The 20,239-nt window shown below is 35.6% G+C and overlaps 1 protein-coding gene across 6 annotated transcripts in view; it reads left to right on the top strand.

Annotated features, from left to right (window-relative positions):
- Positions 1-20,239, top strand: part of QSER1 (glutamine and serine rich 1) — an 81,350-nt gene that overhangs the window by 48,800 nt on the left and 12,311 nt on the right. For 5 of the 6 annotated variants that reach the window (XM_031035376.2, XM_031035375.2, XM_081798376.1 and 2 more), the window contains 5 exons: positions 7,677-8,005; positions 9,147-9,263; positions 9,848-9,981; positions 11,255-11,472; positions 18,274-18,411. In XM_031035376.2, the coding sequence (XP_030891236.2) occupies positions 7,677-8,005; positions 9,147-9,263; positions 9,848-9,981; positions 11,255-11,472; positions 18,274-18,411 (936 nt within the window). Of the gene's footprint in view, positions 1-7,676; positions 8,006-9,146; positions 9,264-9,847; positions 9,982-10,081; positions 11,473-18,273; positions 18,412-20,239 lie in introns of those variants that run through there. The other variant, XM_081798377.1, reaches the window with a different exon arrangement.

The following is a 20,239-nucleotide window of genomic DNA, read 5'->3' as shown; positions in this document are numbered from 1 at the left end:
CGGGAGAGGGAGAAGCAGACTCCCCGCCGAGCAGGGAGCCCGATGCGGGACTCGATCCCGGGACTCCAGGATCATGACCTGAGCTGAAGGCAGTCGCTTAACCAACTGAGCCACCCAGGCGCCCCTAGTTTCTCTTTTCTCTACTGAGAATTTACATACTTCCATTCATTTTAAAAGTATGTCTACTGGGCCCCTGGGTGGCTCAGTAGTTAAGCATCTGCCTTCAGCTCAGGTCATGATCCCAGGCTCCTGGGATCGAGCCCCGCATCGGGCTCCCTGCTCAGCGGGAAGCCTGCTTCTCCCTCTCCCACTCCCCCTGCTTGTGTTCCCTCTCTCACTGTGTCTCTCTCTGTCAAATAAATAAATAAAAATCTTTTTTAAAAAGTAAAAATAAAAAAAATAAAAGTATGTCTACCTTACTTCATGGAGCATGGTTATAATAGCTGCTTTCAAGACTTTGATAATTCCAACATCGGACTCATGTTAAGAGTGGCATCTAGTTTCCCTTTGAGAATTGGTCACATTTTTCTGGTTCTTTGTATATTTAGCAATTTTGGATTGTATCTTGGACATTTTGAGTACTATACTGTAAGACTCTGGGTTCTATTAAAATCCTCTGGAAAATGTTGATTTGTGTTGTTTTAGCAGGCAGTCAGACTACAAATTCTGTCTCATCTTTGAGTGGTGGTTCCGTTGTTGGTTCAGTTTTCAAAGTCTTTGCTCTGCTGCTTTGGATCCATTTCAGTGCTTAGTCCAGAACTTGGATGAAGGGTAGCCTTTGTTATAGTTTAGATCTCGAAGGCTTCATTATGATAGTTTGGATCTACTCTGCATAAGTGCAGTTTAAGCATGAAACTGGGATTTGTATGTGTTCATACACAGAATTAGCGGATACCATTCTCCAGCTGTTTCCTCCCTGGGAATTTCCCATAATACCCAGCTCCCTGGGTTCCCTTTCCTTAGGCATTTGGCTAGAAAACTGGAATTTTTCTTGGAGTTTTAGCTGCTGGTGCTTTGACACAATTATCTGCAACTGGGGCCTAAGGCAATATAGCGGTAGAAGACAAAAAATAGGGAATCCTGCTAGACTTCCTCCCCCAGCTTTACTGAGATATAGTTGACTGTGTAACTATATATATATTATATATGTCCTGTAACATTCCCTGCACTCTTCATGCCATAGTGGCCCTGTTGCCAGGTTCCTCTGGAATGCCCAAAAGACAGGCATTCGGTCACAGCTGAAGATGTCTGGTTCGCCACTGCAGCATTGCAGCTTTGTGACTTGGGTTGCCCTTGGGGCAGGGCTGGGAGAGAGAAAAGAGAAGAAAGAAAAGGCATTTGCCCCCCACATTCTTCACCTTGCATGGGGCTCTTTTCTTTACTCTTCTGTCTGGAAAAACAGATTTTCTTGGAGTTTTTGTTTTCTGTGCCCTGTGCAGTTCTTCATCAGGGTCACCCTCTGGTCAGTGCTAGGTGATAAGAGAGGAAAGAAATAAGAAACATCTCCATATAAAGATTGTTATTTAAATTTGCGCTTACCTCTCCAATCTACCTGCTTTATTAACTTTTCAGAGTCTTCAGATAGTTGCATTTTATATTTTCTTCGGAGTGTTTATTTGTAATACATGGGTGATAATAGGCTCTAGTGGGCTTACTTCATCTTGCTTGGCACCAGAAGCCATGACTTTTTTAAAAAATTTATTGTTTTATCAATTTACAGTCATGATTTCTGATGCTCAAATTATCCTGTAATGGGCAAGTAGGAGTCTCTTCAATGTTTTGGTATTTTTATTGTGATTACATTGAATTCATAAATTAATTTTAAGGGAAAATCTATCTTTACAGTATTGTCTTCTCATCCACTTATAGAATATATTGTTTTTCTACTTATTCAGATCTTATATATTTTCATATTGTGTCATTTTTCTCTACATAGATATTATAGTTTCTGCAGTTTTTTAACTACAGTTTTCTCCATTTTGTCTTCTTATTGGTTACTGATGGTGGTGTATGGCAATTACTGATTTTTGTATCTCCATTTTGGCTTTGGCATTTTTGTTGGATTTTTATTTTAACAGTGTTTCCACCTGCCTTTCTTGCATTTTTAGGTAGACAGTTATGGGGTCTTGTAAAAATAATGAGAGTTTTATCTTTCTCTCTTCTTTTTTTTTTTTTTTTTCTTGTAATTTAACTTACTGGCTCAGCCTCTGTTTAGTAGTAGCAATGAGAGCAAGCATCCTGACCTCCTCCTTGGTATTAAACAGAATATGTAGTGTTTGACTATGAAATCTATTTGTTGTCAGTTTCTAGTACTATATACTCTTTAAGAAAATTTCCTTCTGTTTTGAGGTTCTCACTTTTTAAAAAAATTAACAGTGGGTATTGAATTTTGTCAGATGCCTTTTTGACCCTCTAATAAATCTCCTTTTTTCTCCACATTATCCTGTTACTTGATTTCCTAATGCTGAACCTGTTTTGAGGTTCTTAAAAAATATTTCTAAATTAACAGTGGGTATTGAATTTTGTGATTTACCTATTTTCAAGAGAGAGAGCACCTGCGTGCAAGCAGGGGGAGGGGCAGAAGGAGAGGGAGAGACTCTCAAGCAGACTCCACGTTGAGCACAGAGCCCAACGAGAGGGGTGCGATCTCACAACCCAGAGATAAGGACCTGAGCCAAAACCAAGAGTCTGTCTTAAGTGATTGAACCACCCATGCACCCCAATCTATTATTCGATTTCTTAGTGTTGAACCTTTTTAAGAAAACTCTACCATGAACCCTGCTTGGTCATGATTAATTATTTTAATCCATTGCAAGATTTAGGTTGCTACTGTTTTATTTGAGAGTTTTACACCTAGATTCATAAATGAGATTATTGTTTATAGTGATTTTTGTCTTAATCTTTTTGTTGTAGTTTTTTGTTTTTGTTTTTTGGTCTTAATCTTGTTTACTTTTATATTCAGGAATATGCTGGTCTTATACATTGAATTAGGAAAATTTTTATATTTGTCTATAAGCTGTGAAAAAGTTTACCACATATAATAGGGATTTAGTAGAACTTTCTAAGAATATATGGGACTTTCCAGTTTTTTCCTGAGGTAGTTTAATCTATCTGGATCAATTTTTAAAAAGGTATATTTTCTAGTAAAATCATCCCTTTCATTTAAATTTTTCAATCCATTGTTATAAAGTTGTACATAGCATTCTAAGTTTTTAGTCTCCTCTTTTTCTGTAGTTATGTTCTCTTTCTTTTTTCTTTTTTTTTTTAATATTTTATTTATTTATTTGAGAGAGACAGAGATAGTGAGAGAGAGCTCGAGCAGGAAGGAGGGGGAGAAGCAGGCTTCCCGCGGAGCAGGGAGCCCGATGCGGGGCTCGATCCCAGGACCCCGGGATCATGACCTGAGCCAAAGGCAGAGGCTTAACCATCTGAGCCACCCAGGCGCCCCGTTATGTTCTCTTTCTTGCTCCAAATGTGTTTGAATCTTTTTCCTTACTATTCTGTGAAAAGTTTGTCTATTTAGTGGTTCTTTTCAAAGAACCAGTGTACTTTTCTTTTTTAACTCCTATTTTCATTTTTTTCTCACGTTTTCTTAATTTCTTTAATCAGTTCTTTTTCCCTATCTTTCCTGGGTTCAATTTAATGTTCTCTCTCTGACTTCTTGAGCTTAATACTTAAGTTTATTTTTATATATCCTGCTTTTTCATGAACGGTATTAAAGTGTAAGTTTACTTCATTGTATCTGGCTTTATCTATGCCTCTGGTTTCAATTTGTAATTCTCTCACTGTCCTTTCTAAATGGTTTGTCATTTCAGTTTTGATTTCCTTTTTAACACAAGAGTTATTAAGAAAAAGTAGGATTTTGCCTATTTCCTAGTAGGTTTCTGTTTTTGGTGGTGGTGGTAGTGGTATTCCTTTATTAATAATTTATGACCCTACTGTATTTTGGTCAAGGGAATGCTTAAATAATGCCTGCTTTTGGAAATTTATGAAAATTTTTTAGTGGCGGGGCGCCTGGGTGGCTCAGTCGTTAAGCCTCTGCCTTCGGCTCAGGTCATGATCCCAGGTCCTGGGATCGAGCCCCGCATCGGGCTCCCTGCTCCGCGGGAAGCCTGCTTCTCCCTCTCCCGCTCCCCCTGCTTGTGTTCCCTCTTTCGCTGTCTCTCTCTCTGTCAAATAAATAAAATCTTTTTAAAAAAAAATTTTTTTTAGTGGCTTGGTAAATGGTCAATTTTTATAGATATTCCATGAATACCAAGTGCTAATAGATTTTATTTGGTAATGCTGTTCATATCCTTTGTATCTTTTTGTTTTTTGTTTAATGTAATAAATGACATTAGGTTATATAAGAAAATGTATATGTATATGTTGGAGGTAAATGACCGGTCTAGAATTTGCCTTAAACTATCCCAGCAAATATAAAAGGGGCTGATGGACAGATGAAAGAAGTATACCAAATGTTCATAGTTGTTATAGCTGGGTTATAGTATTTGAGGATTTGTATTCTCTACTTTTATGTATGTTTGAAATTATTAATAATAAACAGTTTTTAAAATCCTCCCTATCCTTATTTGTTTTTAGATTGCTTGATCTGTTGATTCCTGAAAAAGGTGTGTTAAAGTTTCCAACTATGTTTGATTGTTTTTCTAATACTGTTTACTTGATATGTTATGAACCCACATGATTAGGTACATAAAATTTTACTAAGTTAAATTTCCTTTTCATAAAATTTCTTTTTCTAATTTAATTTCCAATTTCTGTTTTTAATATTACCATACTAATTTTGTTATTGTTTTGGTATCTTTTTCCATAGCTCTGTTTTCTTTCCTTCAGAACATTTTTTCTTGTGAAATACAACTCACATATGGAAATATAAAACATGTAAGAAAAACACATAAAATTCCTATAAATGTGAAAATGCAGACATTACTTAAGTCATATTCCTTGACCACAATACAGCAATTTTATAAAATAATAGTTGAAAGAATAAAAGAAAGGGACAAAGAAATAATAAGTTTTTATTTTTAAAACTTCTAAATAACTTATCCAAAATAACTCAAGGATTTAAAAGGAAAACAAAACTGCAATGATAAACCACTTAGAAAGGGCAGTGGAACATTTACATTTCAAAACCAATGGGATGTGCCAAAAGTGTAGAACAAAGAAGAAAATTTATAGCGTTAAATGCTACTCGCTAGAGAACAAGAAAATCCGAAAATAAATTGAATAGTAAATTAAACCCAATTTATAACTTCTAGAACTAACCATCATCTGAGTTGGAGATAGTAATCAATTCCCTGCTTTTCTTTTATAATTTTACCACCCATGTATACATCCCTAAACACTATCTATGCTTTTTTTTTTTAAGTATAGTTGACATACAATATTATATTAGTTTCCAGGGTACAACTTATTGATTCAACAATTCCATATACTTCTCAATCTGTCACCATATGACTTTGTTACAATATTATTGACTGTATTCCCTCTGCAGTACTTTTCATCTCTGTTACTTATTTTATAACTGGAATTTGTACCTCCTAATAACCTCTATATCTATATACTATATTATTCTATACTATGCCATACTATACCTGAACACTGTACTTTTTGGCTTGTTTTAAAGCTTCATAAAAAGGACATTATATAGTATTGATACATTTTTCCTCTACTGATTCCAAAGTTATACATTCTTTTTAAAAATATATTTGCTTAGCTTTTTATTATGGACATTTCAAATATGAACAAAAAGATTGGTGTAATTAAACCAATTTATGTATCACTCAGTTTTAATAATCACTGATACGTGCACATTCTTGTTTCATTCCTATCTTCATCTACTCTCCCAACCTCTGATTATTTTGATGAAATATTTCTGTTCTTTTCCTGGTTATAATAGGAATTACGGTGTTTTCAGCTTCTCAAAATCTGTTAATAATCTACTCTCCTGGATAATGAGGCTTTTGAACACTAGAACTCTTTCAACAATGTGTATAGTTTTCAGACTGTAAGCTTTGCCCCTCTTTTCTAAAATATTTTCTTCCTTTTGATGGTATTATTAATGGAATTGTGTTCCTAAATTAATTTCTGGATAGTTCATTGCAAGTATATAGAAATGCAATTGGGGGCATCTGACTGGCTCAGTAGGTAGAACATGCGACTCTTGATCTTGGGGTTGTGAATTCAAGCCAGGTTGGATGTAGAGCTTACTTAAAAAAAAAATACAGTTGATTTTTATGTATTGATCTTATACCCTGAAAACTTGCTGAATTTACTTATTAATTCTAATAGTTTTTTAGGAGATTCCTTAGGCTTTTCTGTATACAAGACCATGTCATCTGCAAATAAAGATTTTTTATTTCTTCAGACATCTTTCTTAGGGGAAAGCATCTAGTTTTTTTACCATTAAGTATGATGTCAGATTTTTTTGTAGATGCCCTTTATCAGGTTAAAGAAGTTCCCTTCTGTTTTTAGCTTGTTGAGTGTTTTTATCACAAGTGTTTAAATTCATGATGTTGAATTTTGCCAAATGCTTTTTCTGCATCTAATGAGATGGTCCTGTGGTTTTTGTCCTTTGTTCATAATATGGTGATTGATTGCTGTTTAGGTATGCATTCCTAGGATAAAACCCACTTGGTCATGATGTATAGTTCTTTTTATATGCTGGTTGATTTGCTCATATTTTTGATTATATTCATGAGGGATAATGGTCCTCTGGTTTTTCATGATGTTTTTGTCTGGTTTAGGTATTGGAATGATATTAGTCCTATAAAGTGAGTGCTTCTTCCTATTTTTCAAGTTTATAATGGATTGGTATTCATTCTTATTTAACTGTTGGTAGAGTCTTACTCATGAACTCATTTGGGCCTGTGCTTATCTTTGTGGGATACTTTTTTTTTTTTTTAAGATTTTATTTGTTGATTTGACAGAGAGAGACACAGCAAGAGAGGGAACACAAGCAGGGGGAGTGGGAGAGGGAGAAGCAGGCTTCCTGTGGAGCAGGGAGCCCGATGTGGGGCTCAACGTGGGGCTCTATCCCAGGACCCCAGGACCATGACCTGAGCCCAAGGCAGACGCTTGACGACTGAGCCACCCAGGTGCCCTGTGGGATACTTTTTAATTTCTTTTATTCTCTGTACTTGTTGGTCTGTTCAGATGTTCTTTTTCTTCTTGAGTCCTTTTCAGTGGTTTTCATCTTTCTAGGAATTTGTCCATTTCATCTAAGTTGTTTGTTATCATACAATTTTTTATATTATTTTATAATCCTTTTTATTTCTGTAGCTCTTAAAGCTTTTTCAAAGTATTTTGGGGGTGTTGTTTTCCCTTCCCACATCAAATCGGCTTTTCTTCTAGGAATTCTTCACAGCTTTGGTCAGCTGACCCTTTCTTATCTTGCATCACTTTTGTGTCTCTACTTAAAATATCTTTGTTGCTGCTTAATGGTCTTAGGGTAAGTGTAGATTGATGGAGGCTCAGTCTGATTGTCATTCAGATGTAATTCCATCACTTTGATTCTTGGAAATCAACAACCATTCTTTAATTTCTTATTGTAGTATTCATTGTTTCAAACAATTTGATGGTAAAAATAATCAAGTCTTTCTTTTTAAACTGTTCAGATTTTACTCAGAGCAAATAAGTGTTTATTTGTCTTACTGATTTGCATTTGCTTGATCTAGTTTCAGAAGCCCTACGGGTGGCAACTACTAGCCCAACTGCCAATGCTACTGGTACTGCTACTCCGTCCTCTACCACTGTGGGTGCAGTTAAGCAAGAACCTCCCTCCTCTACTTCATCTACAGTACATATCCTGGAAAATATAAATTCTACAGAACCCCCAAAACCCTGCGAACCTGATGGTCTTCCTTCAGACCAGTTTGCAAAAGGACAGGACACTGTTGCCATAGAAGGTTTTACAGATGAGGAAAACACAGAAAGTGGAGGAGAAGGCCAATACAGAGAGCGTGATGAATTTGTGGTCAAGATAGAAGACATAGAGACTTTTAAGGTGATTTGAATGTTCACAGGTTTTAAAGGTCATAGTTTAGTGGGCGTGCCCTATAATAAGCCTTCATAATGACTTTAATAGTATGATCTAGCTTGAATTGCAAAAAGTTATATTTTGATAGTTATTCTAAGTTATAATTGTTAAATAATAAAATCAAACCAGCAGGTGTCAGATATTTTGAAAAAGAAAACAGTCTAAAATAATTTTGACTTATATCTGAGTTTTATGTATTTCTGACTAGTCACTATGTTGCATTTAGGTACTAGTAATTAGAGCTGTTTTGAAATGTTAATTTTTTTCAAGGCTCCCAACTCATTGTATCATTAGGAGTTTGGAGAAAATGATTTTTTTTTTTTAAGATTTTTATTTATTTATTTGACAGAGATAGCACAAGTAGGCAGAGAGGCAGGCAGAGGGAGAGGGAGAAGCAGGCTCCCTACTGAGCAGGGAGCCCGATGCACAACTCGATCCCAGGACCCTGGGATCATGACCTGAGCCGAAGGCAGCAACTGAGCCACCCAGGCGCCCCGAGAAAATGATTTTTTAATTTAACAGTTTAAAGGAAATAACAGGAATATGATGTAAACATAGAATTATTTTCATAATTGCAAATTGTAGAACCATACGTAGAATGTCAAATTTCGTACTGGAAAAGTTTAGCTGTTCTTAAAAAGTAGGTTTAAGAAAACCTATTTTTGGGGGTTTTGTTTGCTTGCTTTTGATTTTTTAATTGGGGCAGAGAGGAATGGCATTAAAAAGTATTGTGAGGAACATAACCTTCAAATTATCTATATGCCTTCCATTCACAATTAACTACTGTTAATATTTTAGCATGTATGTTTCTGGTCTTTTTTAATACATACATACTCTTATAAAATTGCGTCAATAATGTATGACAGTATTATTAGAGGAAAACTTTCCAATAGTTACACAGAAGGGTAATGGGCTGCTGTGCATATTTCTGGAAGAATTTTAGCAGAGACTGAATAGCCAGCTTATAAGAATTGTTGCAAAAGTTTAGGTAGGTAAAAAACAGAAGTTTAGCTAGATAGGTCTTTAATTTTCCTTTCAGCTCTAAGAGTCTATAAATCTAGAATTTGTTGTTAGTTTTTATAAATGTAATTAATTCCACATATTACAGGAGGCTTTAAAAACAGGAAAAGAACCTCCAGCTATTTGGAAAGTACAAAAAGCTTTATTACAGAAATTCGTTCCTGAAATTCGAGATGGACAAAGAGAATTTGCTGCTACCAATAGTGTAAGTAAAATGCTTCTTTCCATTGGTCTTCCTGGTTTTTTTTGACAAAATAGAGATCCTGGGGAAAATACAGAATGATTTAAATTTAAATGTAATTTATATTGAACATTTCTGATATAAAATAGCATAAAATTTGATATATGATACTCTGATAGTCTGATTTTAAAATAAAATCAGTATGTAAATACCAGCTTTTGAAAATTAAATCACTTTATACTAATATGTAAACTTCTTTTTAAATTGTTATTAGTCTATGAAGAGTTCATATGGACTCAGAGGCTAAATTAATTTTTCTGCCAGTCAAACATCCTGATTTACCAGAAGACTTATAGAAATGATTCTTTTGTACTTATGTAGTTACTTAATAGCATTGAATAAGTAAGCATCTGGTAATTAGCCAAATGAGATTGCTTCTATGTATAGCCTTGCAGGTAAGAATAAGCCTGAGGTCATTTTTATTGAGGGTGAAAAGTAGCCTGGCCAGACCTGCATTTGAAAAACTTAAAGGATGGCAATGTGATAGTCAAGCCAACAAATATGTACAGAATGTATAAGTATGTAATTCAGAGTGTTTCTTTCCTTAGTACCTTGGGTATTTTGGAGATGCAAAGAGTAAATACAAAAAGATATATGTGAAGTTCATTGAAAACACAAACAAAAAGGAGTATGTCAGAGTGTGTTCCAAAAAGCCAAGAAGTAAGCCTTCACAAACTATCAGGTATTTATTTTTGTATGTAATATATTTATATAGCAATTATTGGAAGACTTATTTTTGGCAATGTAATTTTTTAAGTTTTTTGTTTTGTTTTTTTTTTTAGTAATCTCTATACCCAGTGTGGGGCTTGAACCCACGACCCCAAGATCAAGAGTCGCACATTCCTCTGATCAAGCCAGCCAGGCACCCTGGCAGTGTTTTATATAAATAATTACATCAATTAAAGAGCCTGGTTTGGTTTGGTTTGGTTTGGTTTTTTCATTATATACAAGTCTGAAAATTCAGTGCCCGCTGTAATAAGTGATTCCTTTTGAAGTAATGAGATAGGGGCTATAAAGTTCATGACTATCTATGGTAGGATGGGTACTCTTTTCTTTCCCAGAGTCCTTTTGGTGTCACCCTAATGTAGTGGGGGGAAAATGGGTGAGTCAAAAGATTTGAGTCCAGCTTTCTGTGACCTAGAGTAACACAACATTTTTGAAGCCCCTTTTTTTATCCATAAAATGAAAATTATAATGAAGTGTCAAATTTTAACTGAAATGAATTTTGAGGAAAAATTGTAAAACCTATACATTACTAAGCAAGTATACAATAGAATTCTCATCATATATTAATTATCGTGATTCTGGGTTATCTGGAACATGAATCTGGAAGACAAATGACCTAGCCACATTCCTGTGATCTGTATGGGACAAGGGGATATGAGCCTAGATATTCTCAATCTAGTGCTAGGAAGGTCTAGTTTGATTAAGATTCCAGCTTATTGAAAGCAGCACACCTTATTTTTATGATGAAATTTTATCCACTTGAATCTCCAGAACTAACACAAAATCTTGAGGGGCTCTAGGACAGATATAGTTGGGTCTCCACATCAAAACCTGGTTCCACCAGAGCCTGTGAGGGTTTCAGATGGTCAGAGTTAGATGTGGCTATCAAGGGTGTATCGTGCATTACTTCCCAAAGCCTTTGATCACTGGTTGTACAGCCTCATCTGCAGGAAAATGAGTTCATAAAGGGAGAGAAGGAGTGAAGAGAGAGAAACAGAGATTGAATTAATAGTCCTTTAATAACTGAATATTGAATGTCAGTGGTTAAGAGTGTATTTCAGGAGAATTTGGAGGGGGGAATCATCACTGGAGATATGTAGAACTTGGACTTCATTTTGGAGGTGTTGGTGAAGTAATACACTTTTCTTCACTAGCATTACTCATTTTTGGTCTAATTCATTTAATTTGACAATTCAGTGTGTTAATGAAGTTTGTCTGTAACATTGCAGAACTGTTCAGGCTAAGCCAAGTAGTAGCAGTAAAACTTCTGATCCTCCAACACCAAAAACTACAACTACAAAAGCCCCTTCCGTGAAACCCAAAGTTAAACAGCTGAAAGTAAAGGCTGAGCCACCACCAAAGAAACGGAAGAAATGGAAAGAAGAGTTTTCATCATCCCAATCTGACTCCTCTCCTGAGATCCATTCTAGTAGTAGTGATGATGAGGGTAAGTTCTCCATGAAATGAATACCTTGATAACTTTAGATTATCTACATGAACAGAGAGAAGGAGTAATGCTCACAATTCAAAATTGTTTTATTTTTCAGGGGATTTACCTAATTAAGTTCAGCCTAGGCTTTTATAAAAATAAATTTTAAAAATACATACATACTTACATATATATGTACATACAAACACAAATTCACATTCCCTGACCACTAATTGAAAGCACATTTGCCCACACATACAACCTTGTAAAGTAGAAAAAGCAGTGAACTGAAAGAAGACTGTTTTGAGTTCTAACCATACTAATGCCAGTTATCTCACCTCTTTGGATAGGATGGGGATTAGATCAGATAATTTATGCTAAGAGTCCTGTTCTAAACGTCTGAGTCCATATTTATGTCAGAAGAAAAGAGTAAAATGAGTCTAGGAAGCAGCAACTCTGAAACTGTAGTTAGTAAAGTATAGTAATATATATATAATAATGTGTACTTACGTATATATGGAATATGTTTATTAATTATATAATATCATGCATACTGCAGGGTATCTGCCCCTAGCAAACCAGCTGCCCTTGACTAAGCTAGGTAACCTCTGTGTGCCTTAGTTTCTCTTTTATAAAATGAAAAGATTGAAATAGATCAGCAGTTATCAAACTTTTTGATTGTAGAACACTTTTTTATACTCTTAAAACTGTTGAAGACACCAAAGAGCATTTTTGTAGGCTGGATGTAGATATAGATGTATTTACTTTATTAGAAACTAAAACCTTAGATAGTTGTAAAACACAAGAATACACCAGCACACATTCCATTAGTCATCAAGTTTGGTGTGTAATATATGCAAGAAACATCAAGAAGTTCAGTCTAGGGCAGAGGTTGGCAAACTGTGGCCAGTGGGCCAAATCTGACTGGCAGCCTATTCTTGTAAAAGTTTTAAATGGAACATGAATTCATTTACATATTTTCAGATAGTTGCTTTTCTGCTATGGTGGCAGATTTGAGTCGTTGCTACAGAGAGCATATGACCATTAAAGCCTCAAATATTTCCCCCTGGCCCTTTCCAGAAAAAAATTGGTGACCCTTCTTCTGGAGCATAAAGTTGGAGGTGGGCAGGAAAAGATGAAAGGTTGATGGAAGGCTGCGTGTGCCAAGCTAAAGCTAAAAAGCCTGGGATCCTATAAGCCCAGGAGAGTCCTTGGAGGGATTTAAGTAGGGAGCAAACAGGGTGAAATTGGAATTTGAATTATAAGATGTGATAGTTCAGGTATAAATTGAAAGTCTGAACCTAAGTTGCGGCAGTAGGGGTGGAAGAGGGGGACGCATAAGAAATTCAGGCTGAACGTGAATGATGAATTGGGATTGGGGGTGCTATTGAGGTTGATGGCCAGGTTGGCTTCTGACATTACAAGTGTCATTGCTTGGGAGTGCATCTTAAAGCTTATTTGAATAGAAATAGAATTGTAACAAAAAGTCATCTTCAGTGCAGAAGTCTACTTTGTGTTGTTTTTTAAAAGCTACTTAGAAAATGTACACATCAGAATTTATAAAGAAACTCAGTGCTTTGAGTATGTGTGGAAGGCAATATATGTAGTCTTTGCAGTTAGCATTCCTGCTTACTGTTTAGAGTGCTTTGGGTTCTGAATGTGCACACAACTGTACCACTTCCTCAAAGGACATTCAAGATAAAATTTTTCTTTATTGGTAACTCAAGTTGTGGCCACTAGGTGTCACTAATAGGTAAGCTTTTTAGTGCTTCTTAAAAAGGCAAATATTGATAATAAACATAGATTTATAGGCTGGTGGTTTTCAAAATTATTTGTTTCACGACTTCCTTATAATCTTCAGATTTATTGAAGATTCTAAAACACTTGTGTTTTTGTGGACTTTATGTATTTATATCTACCAAATATCAATTAAAATAAATTTTTAAAATATTTATTTAAAATAAACCCATTACAGGGGCGCCTGGGTGGCTCAGTTGGTTAAGCGTCAGCCTTCGGCTCAGGTCATGATCCTGGGGTCCTGGGATCGAGCCCCACGTCTGGCTCCCTGCTCAGCCAAGAGCCTGCTTCTCCCTCTCCCTCTGCCTGCCACTCTGCCTACTTGTGCTCTATCTGTCAAATAAATAAAATCTTTAAAATTAAATAAATAAAATAAACCCATTGCATGTTAATATTTTAACAACTGTATTTTCCTAAACAGTAGTTTTAGAAGAGTAGCATTTTCATATTTGCTTCTACATTTATTATTTCGGCTAAAGTATATAAAGAAAACCCAGCCTTGGGGCTCCTGGGTAGCTCAGTTAAGCATCTGCTTGGGGGCACCTGGGTAGGTCAGTCGTTGAGCGTCTGCCTTCGGCTCGGGTCATGATCTCAGGGTCGTGGGATCGAGTTCCGCATCGGGCTCCCTGCTCAGCGGGAGGCCTGCTTCTCCCTCTCCCACTCCCCCTGCTTGTGTTCCCTCTCTCGCTGTGTCTCTCTCTGTCAAATAAATAAATAAAATCTTTAAAAAAAAAAAAAATCTGCTTGGGCTCAGGTCATGATCCTGGGCTCCTGGGATTGAGCCCTGCATCAGACTCCCTGCTCACCGGGGAGTCTGCTTCTTCCTCTCTCTCTGCCTCTCCCCCTGCTCGTGCTCTCACACTCTCTCTCTCAAATAAATAAATAAATAAATATAAAGTCTTTTTAAAAAAAAGCAAGAAAAAGGAAAACCCAGCTTTGTGTAGATTTGTAGTTGGGAAAGGGAGGAATATTTTAATTAATTTTCAGACAAGTATGAGTATTTTTATTTGATACTCAGAAGTTTTTTGTTTTATAAACTTAACAAGTAGTAGTTTCTTCGTTTCATGCTTGTTACGTTAAAAATCTATTGGTTTGTCTTATCCCCGAATGTATCTTTAATCCATGAATGATTTTGTAACATTATCCATTGGTCATGTGAAAATATGTTAGCTCATTAATGTATATATTCTGTTTCACTTTTTTCCACATTTTAAAAATTATGGTAAAATATAACAAAATTTGCTGTTACAGCCATTTTTAAGTGTACAATTCAGTAGCATTAATTATATTCACACTGTTGGGTTTTTTTAATTTTTTTTTTAAACTTTATTATTTTTTAAGATTTTTTTTTTTTTAAAGATTTTATTTATTTATTTGACAGAGAGAGACATAGCGAGAGCAGGGACACAAGCAGGGGGAGTGGGAGAGCGAGAAGCAGCTTCCTGCTGAGCAGGGAGCCTGATGTGGGACTTGATCCCAGGACCCTGAGATCATGACCTAAGCCGAAGGCAGACGCTTAACCATCTGAGCCACCCAGGCGCCCTATTTTTTAAGATTTTATTTATTTATTTGACAGAGACACAGCGAGAGCGGGAACACAAGCGGGGGTGGGGGGTGGGAAAGGGAGAAGCAGGCTTCCCACAGAGCAGGGAGCCTGACGCGGGGCTCGATCCCAGGACCCTGGGATCATGACCTGAGCCGAAGGCAGACGCTTAACGACTGAGCCACCCAGGCGCCCCTATATTCACACTGTTGTGCAACTATCACAACTATCTATTTCCAGGACATTTTCATCACACCAAAAAGAAACTTTGTAACCATTAAGCAGTAACTCCTCATTCCCTTTCCCCCAGTTGCTAGTAATCTTTAGTCTACTTTCTGTTTCTATGAATTTGCCTGTTCTAAATATCTAATATAAATATGCCTGTCTTATTTCACTTAACATGTTTTCAGGGTTCATCCGTGTTACAGCATGTTTTCACAATTATTGCTTTTTATGGCTGAATACTGTTCCATTATAAGCTTATCCATTGTATGTTCATTTTGTTTATCTTTTCATCTATTGATGGACACAGTTGTTTCCGCCTTTTGACTATTGTAAATAATGCTGCAGTGAACATTGGCATACAAATATCTGTTTGTATCTTTTTTTCAATACATCTAGGAGTAGAATTTCTGAGTCATATGATAATTATATGTTTAGCTTTTTGAGGAACCACCAAACTATTTTCCACAGTGGTTGCACCATTTTACATTCCCACCAGCAATGCATAGGATTCCAGTTTCTTCATATCCTCACCAATATTTGTTATATTTTGGTTTTGGTGTGTTGTTGTTTATTGTAGCCATCCTAGTAGGTGTAAAGTGGTATCTCATTGAAGTTCTGATTTGTATTTCCCTAACAACTAATGATGTTGAGCATCTTTTCAAGTGCTTACTGGCCATTTCCTTATCTTCTTTGGAGAAATGTCTATTCAGATCTTTTGCACATTTTTTAATTGGGTCATTTCTCCTTTTGTTCTTGAGTTGTGGGAGTTCTTTATATAAACTAGATATTAAACCCTTATCAGATACATGATTTGAAAATATTTTATCCTATTCTGTAGGTTGACATTTCACTTTTGATAATGTCCATTGATGCACAAAAATTTGAAATTCTAATGAAGCCAAATTTATGTTTTTTTCTTCTGTTGCTTAGACTTTTGGTGTCATATTTAGAATCCATTGCCAAATACAAGGTCATGAAGATTTACCCCTATATTTTCTTGTAAGAGTTTCATGATTTTAGCTCTTACATTTAGGTCATACATTTTTACAGTATCAAAAAATAACACTTATTAATACTACCACTGATCTCATCAGTGAACTCCTTAAATAGTGGGATGTTGTCAAGCTCATAGTGGTTAGATACACATTTTCCAAAATTCTAATTTTCATTTGAAACCTCAAATTTTATCATTGGCAGCAAATGCTGTCAGTTGTTTTCGTTGAATGGCAGGTTTGCTTCATTAATTTTTAAGAATACCAAGTCTGCCAAATACCCAAGTCTGAATAGGCATAATGTGTCAGTCATCCTTTTAAATGAAAATGGTGTCCCTTGGGGAGAAAAGTGGCTAGTTCACCTTGTAACTAAAACAATTGCATAGATGTTCTTCCGAGAGATAACCATCATACTTCATAACAGAAGTGCTTGTGTACCTCTCATTTCATCACACAGAATGTTAAGACATTTACTCAATAGTAAGGACTTAATACAAATAATTTTTACTGCTTCACCAAGGACTATTCTTTTTTTTTTATTTTTTAATTTCTTTTAAATAATCTCTACCCAACATGGGGGTCAAGCATACAACCTCAACCTCAAGAGTTGCATGCTCCATCAAATGAGCCAGTCAGGCGCCCCCAGGACTATTTTTAAGTGAAACTGGCTCCCCCCCCCGCCCTTAAAATTCATGGCAGTGAGATGGCAAAGTATATGGCTACTAGTACAATTTGGTGTCACGGCCTCAATTCATGCTAACTAATAACTAAGGCACCAGTAGTTCTACCCATCATTTTTATAAATGTGAACAGAGTGAAAAAGATATATAACATTTTACACTTTTATGAAAACAATTTTAACATCAGAAAAAGGATCTTGGGGGGAAACCCCAAAAGGTCCTAGGACCATACTTTAAGAACTGCTATTACAGGCTATGGTAATAGTTTGTTAATAACAACAAATGCAACCGAGTAAATTTTAAAGATTAATTGGCTTTATTCTTCGATTCATGGATCAGGCAGCATCCCATCTAGCAAGGAGAGGGACCTCAAAAAGGCTACAGAAAAGGAAGGGTTTTTAAAGGTAGAGAGTGGAAAAAATTAAATTAGCAAAGAATCCATTGTTTTAGGCAAGATCGCCCTTCTAAGGTGAAATGAAAGGGGTCTAACAGTAAATTTCCTAGTGCTGACCAGTAAATTTGCTAGTGCTGACTGGTTAATGGTTACATTTCTGGGGGCTTGAAACTACAGTTAGGTGTTATTAAGTCTTGGTGGTGTACTGACTTGGGGCCTTAACTTAAGGTGACACCATTTTGGACCTGTGGTTTGTTTTTTTTTACAAGTCATGTATTTGAATGAAAAAAGTAAAAATTGAGACAGTTCTAATCTTGCAGTTTTTTCCATTGAATTTCAGTGAAATTTTCTCTCTGCATGGGCTATTTTATATATTTTTTTTAATTTCAGGACACCTGGGTGGCTCAGTCATTAAGTGTCTGCCTTCAGCTCAGGTCATGATCCCAGGGTCCTGGGATCAAGCTCCGCGTCGGGCTCCCTGCCCAGCGGGAAGCCTGCTTCTCCCTCTCCCACTCCCTTTGCTTGTGTTCCCTCTCTTGCTGTCTCTCTCTCTGTCAAAAAATAAATAAAATATTTTTTAAAAAAAATTTCATATAAGCCTTGGCTCTAAACCAGACTTTTACATAATTTAAGTGTAGAAGTAAAAAAGAAGAGATAACTGTATATTAACTTACACGTTAGATGTCTTATGATTTCTTTTATCTAGGGAAACCGTGAGTTCTGGAGTAGCACAAGCTGATGGCAAATGGCTGTGGTGGGGTCAGGGAAAAAGAAAGTTTCCTATGGGGCTGATGTTTACAAATGCTGGGCTGGAATTGGGCTTCAGAGTCACCTGGGAATCTTTAGAAGTATAATATTTAAGCTTCATTACTACTGCTACCACCCCCCACCCTCCTACCCCCACCAAAAGACTCTGTTTTAGTAAGTCCAGCAATCTGGGTTCTTTGTTTTGTTTTGTTTTAAAAGCTTTCTAGTGATTGTGATGTACAAACCAGCTTTGAGAATCTCTAACCCAGGGTGTTTTTTTTTTCCCCCCAGGGTGTTTTTAAAAGCCAAATGGGCAAAAACTTGAATTTGAAGAAATTTTACCTACAACCTTTTTTCTGCTTCTAGGTTCTTGTTATAAATAAAAGTGTTTTTAAAGTTATCAGGAAGGATATTTAATATTTCATCTTTTTACTCTCCCAGAATTTGATCCTCCAGCTCCCTTTGTCACTCGTTTTTTGAACACAAGAGCGATGAAGGAAACCTTTAAGAGCTACATGGAATTGCTTGTTAGCATTGCTTTGGACCCTGACACAATGCAAGCCTTAGAGAAGAGCAATGGTACAGTCTGCTAAGTAGTACTTTCTTGGTAGTGCTTCATGGATCTTCTTTATTCTTGTCTGTTAGTTACGTGTTTAATATATGGATTTTGTAATAGATATCTGTACATTGTCAGTTCACAAATCCATGATATTCATTCTATAAAGTAATCCTATAATTCATGAATTGTCAATACTTGAACAACTTTATACTGAATGTATTTTTATTGATTTCTACACATGGAAAAATTATATAACTATCCACAAGTCTTCACTAAGTGTCTGTATTACACGCAAGGTCCAGATGTCAATATATTCTACTTTCTGATAATTGGAAAGATGAACTGGATAATAGTGGTATAAAGATTAAAATCATATATTTGTGTCTAGTAAAAGATACATCACAGAATAATTATTTTCTAATCAATTAATAGTAAAACAGTGCATGCATTGTGTAATATTCATTAATATTAGTCCTTTATACTCTTCCTTTAATAACTTTTTCTTATAGTAAAAGAGATGAAATTAATATCTGAAATAAACTGGTGATTCATTTATTTAATGTTGCTCACTAATATTTACCCCTCAGCTACTATGGCATTCTCCAAGGACAACTAAAAAAAAGGAACAAAAGGATTAATGAGCCAGTTTCCATTACCCTTCTATCAAAATGAATTGTATGCATGTATGATCAAAAGATAGTAACAAAGAAAAATCACTAACAATATACTTCAACAGCAGTGCTTTATAATACATATTTTATTTCCACATACTTTGATACACATTGTTCTGTTTTAATCCCAAAACAATTCAGACAGCCATTTTGTAGATGAAGATAGTGAGGCTCATAGAAGTTAAGTGACTTGCTTAAGAGCCCACAATTTCCAGGTAGCCAAGAAAGGATTAAAATCCAAGGTCTAATTTCTGGTCCATCATTTTTTTGACCATAAAATCAGAGGCAGTAATCTGTACATCAGTCAGTTTAGAATCATGTAGAGCTGGAAGAGATGTTACAGATTACCTAGTCTAAAACATTTATTTTATAGACTAAGGTTCAAAGAGATTAAATGTATTTCATAGAGTTATAGAACAAGCTAATGGTAGAATAACCACAATTAAAACCCAATAGTTAATTCCCCAGGTTGGCATTTTTGCCATTAAATGTTTTTTTCACTCAATCAAAACTCTTTGCATCATAGAATACACATCTCTTAGTACTGGTCATTCCTGGGTAGTTGTATTTTAATTGATTTTTTTTCTATTGCTTGTCATTGTTTTATGATTTTTCTCCATTTGCTATAAGGGAGAAGGACATTAATTGTTCTATTTTAAAAATAATCCACAAATGTTTAAAACCTTGTTTTGTGAAATGTAAATCCTTACAGTTTTTGAAATGATTTAATCACTGCTAGAAAGGTAAAAGAAAACTATCAAGGTGTGATATAGTGACCTTCGAACGCATTCCTCACTAAGGACTTTTTCTTCAATTAGAAGAAGTGTTCTTTTGCTGGTCACTGTTCTTATGTTTGTATTCCAAATATAAAGAATCATTTTATCCAGCTACAAAATTAGTAGCCAGATTCTGAGGATTATATATACATTTTCAGAAAGGTTATTAAAGGTGATTAGTGTTATGAAATACATTATTATGCTGATAAATTAAGAAATAATCTAGTAACCTAAAATATTTAATACAGCACCAAAAGTAATTAATAGTCTGATGAAAGTGCTTTTCTTTTTTTTTTAAGATTTTATTTATTTATTTGACAGACATAGCGAGAGAGGGAACACACACAAGGGGAGTGGAGAGGGAGAAGCAGGCTTTGCGCTGAGCAGAGAGCCTGATGTGG

This window comes from Leptonychotes weddellii, chromosome 11 (assembly GCF_054177405.1).
Source record: "Leptonychotes weddellii isolate Sample4059 chromosome 11, ASM5417740v2, whole genome shotgun sequence".
NCBI classification, from domain to species: domain Eukaryota; kingdom Metazoa; phylum Chordata; class Mammalia; order Carnivora; family Phocidae; genus Leptonychotes; species Leptonychotes weddellii.
The sequence above is the reverse complement of the archived record's forward strand: the minus strand, read 5'-3'. Positions and strand labels throughout refer to the sequence as shown.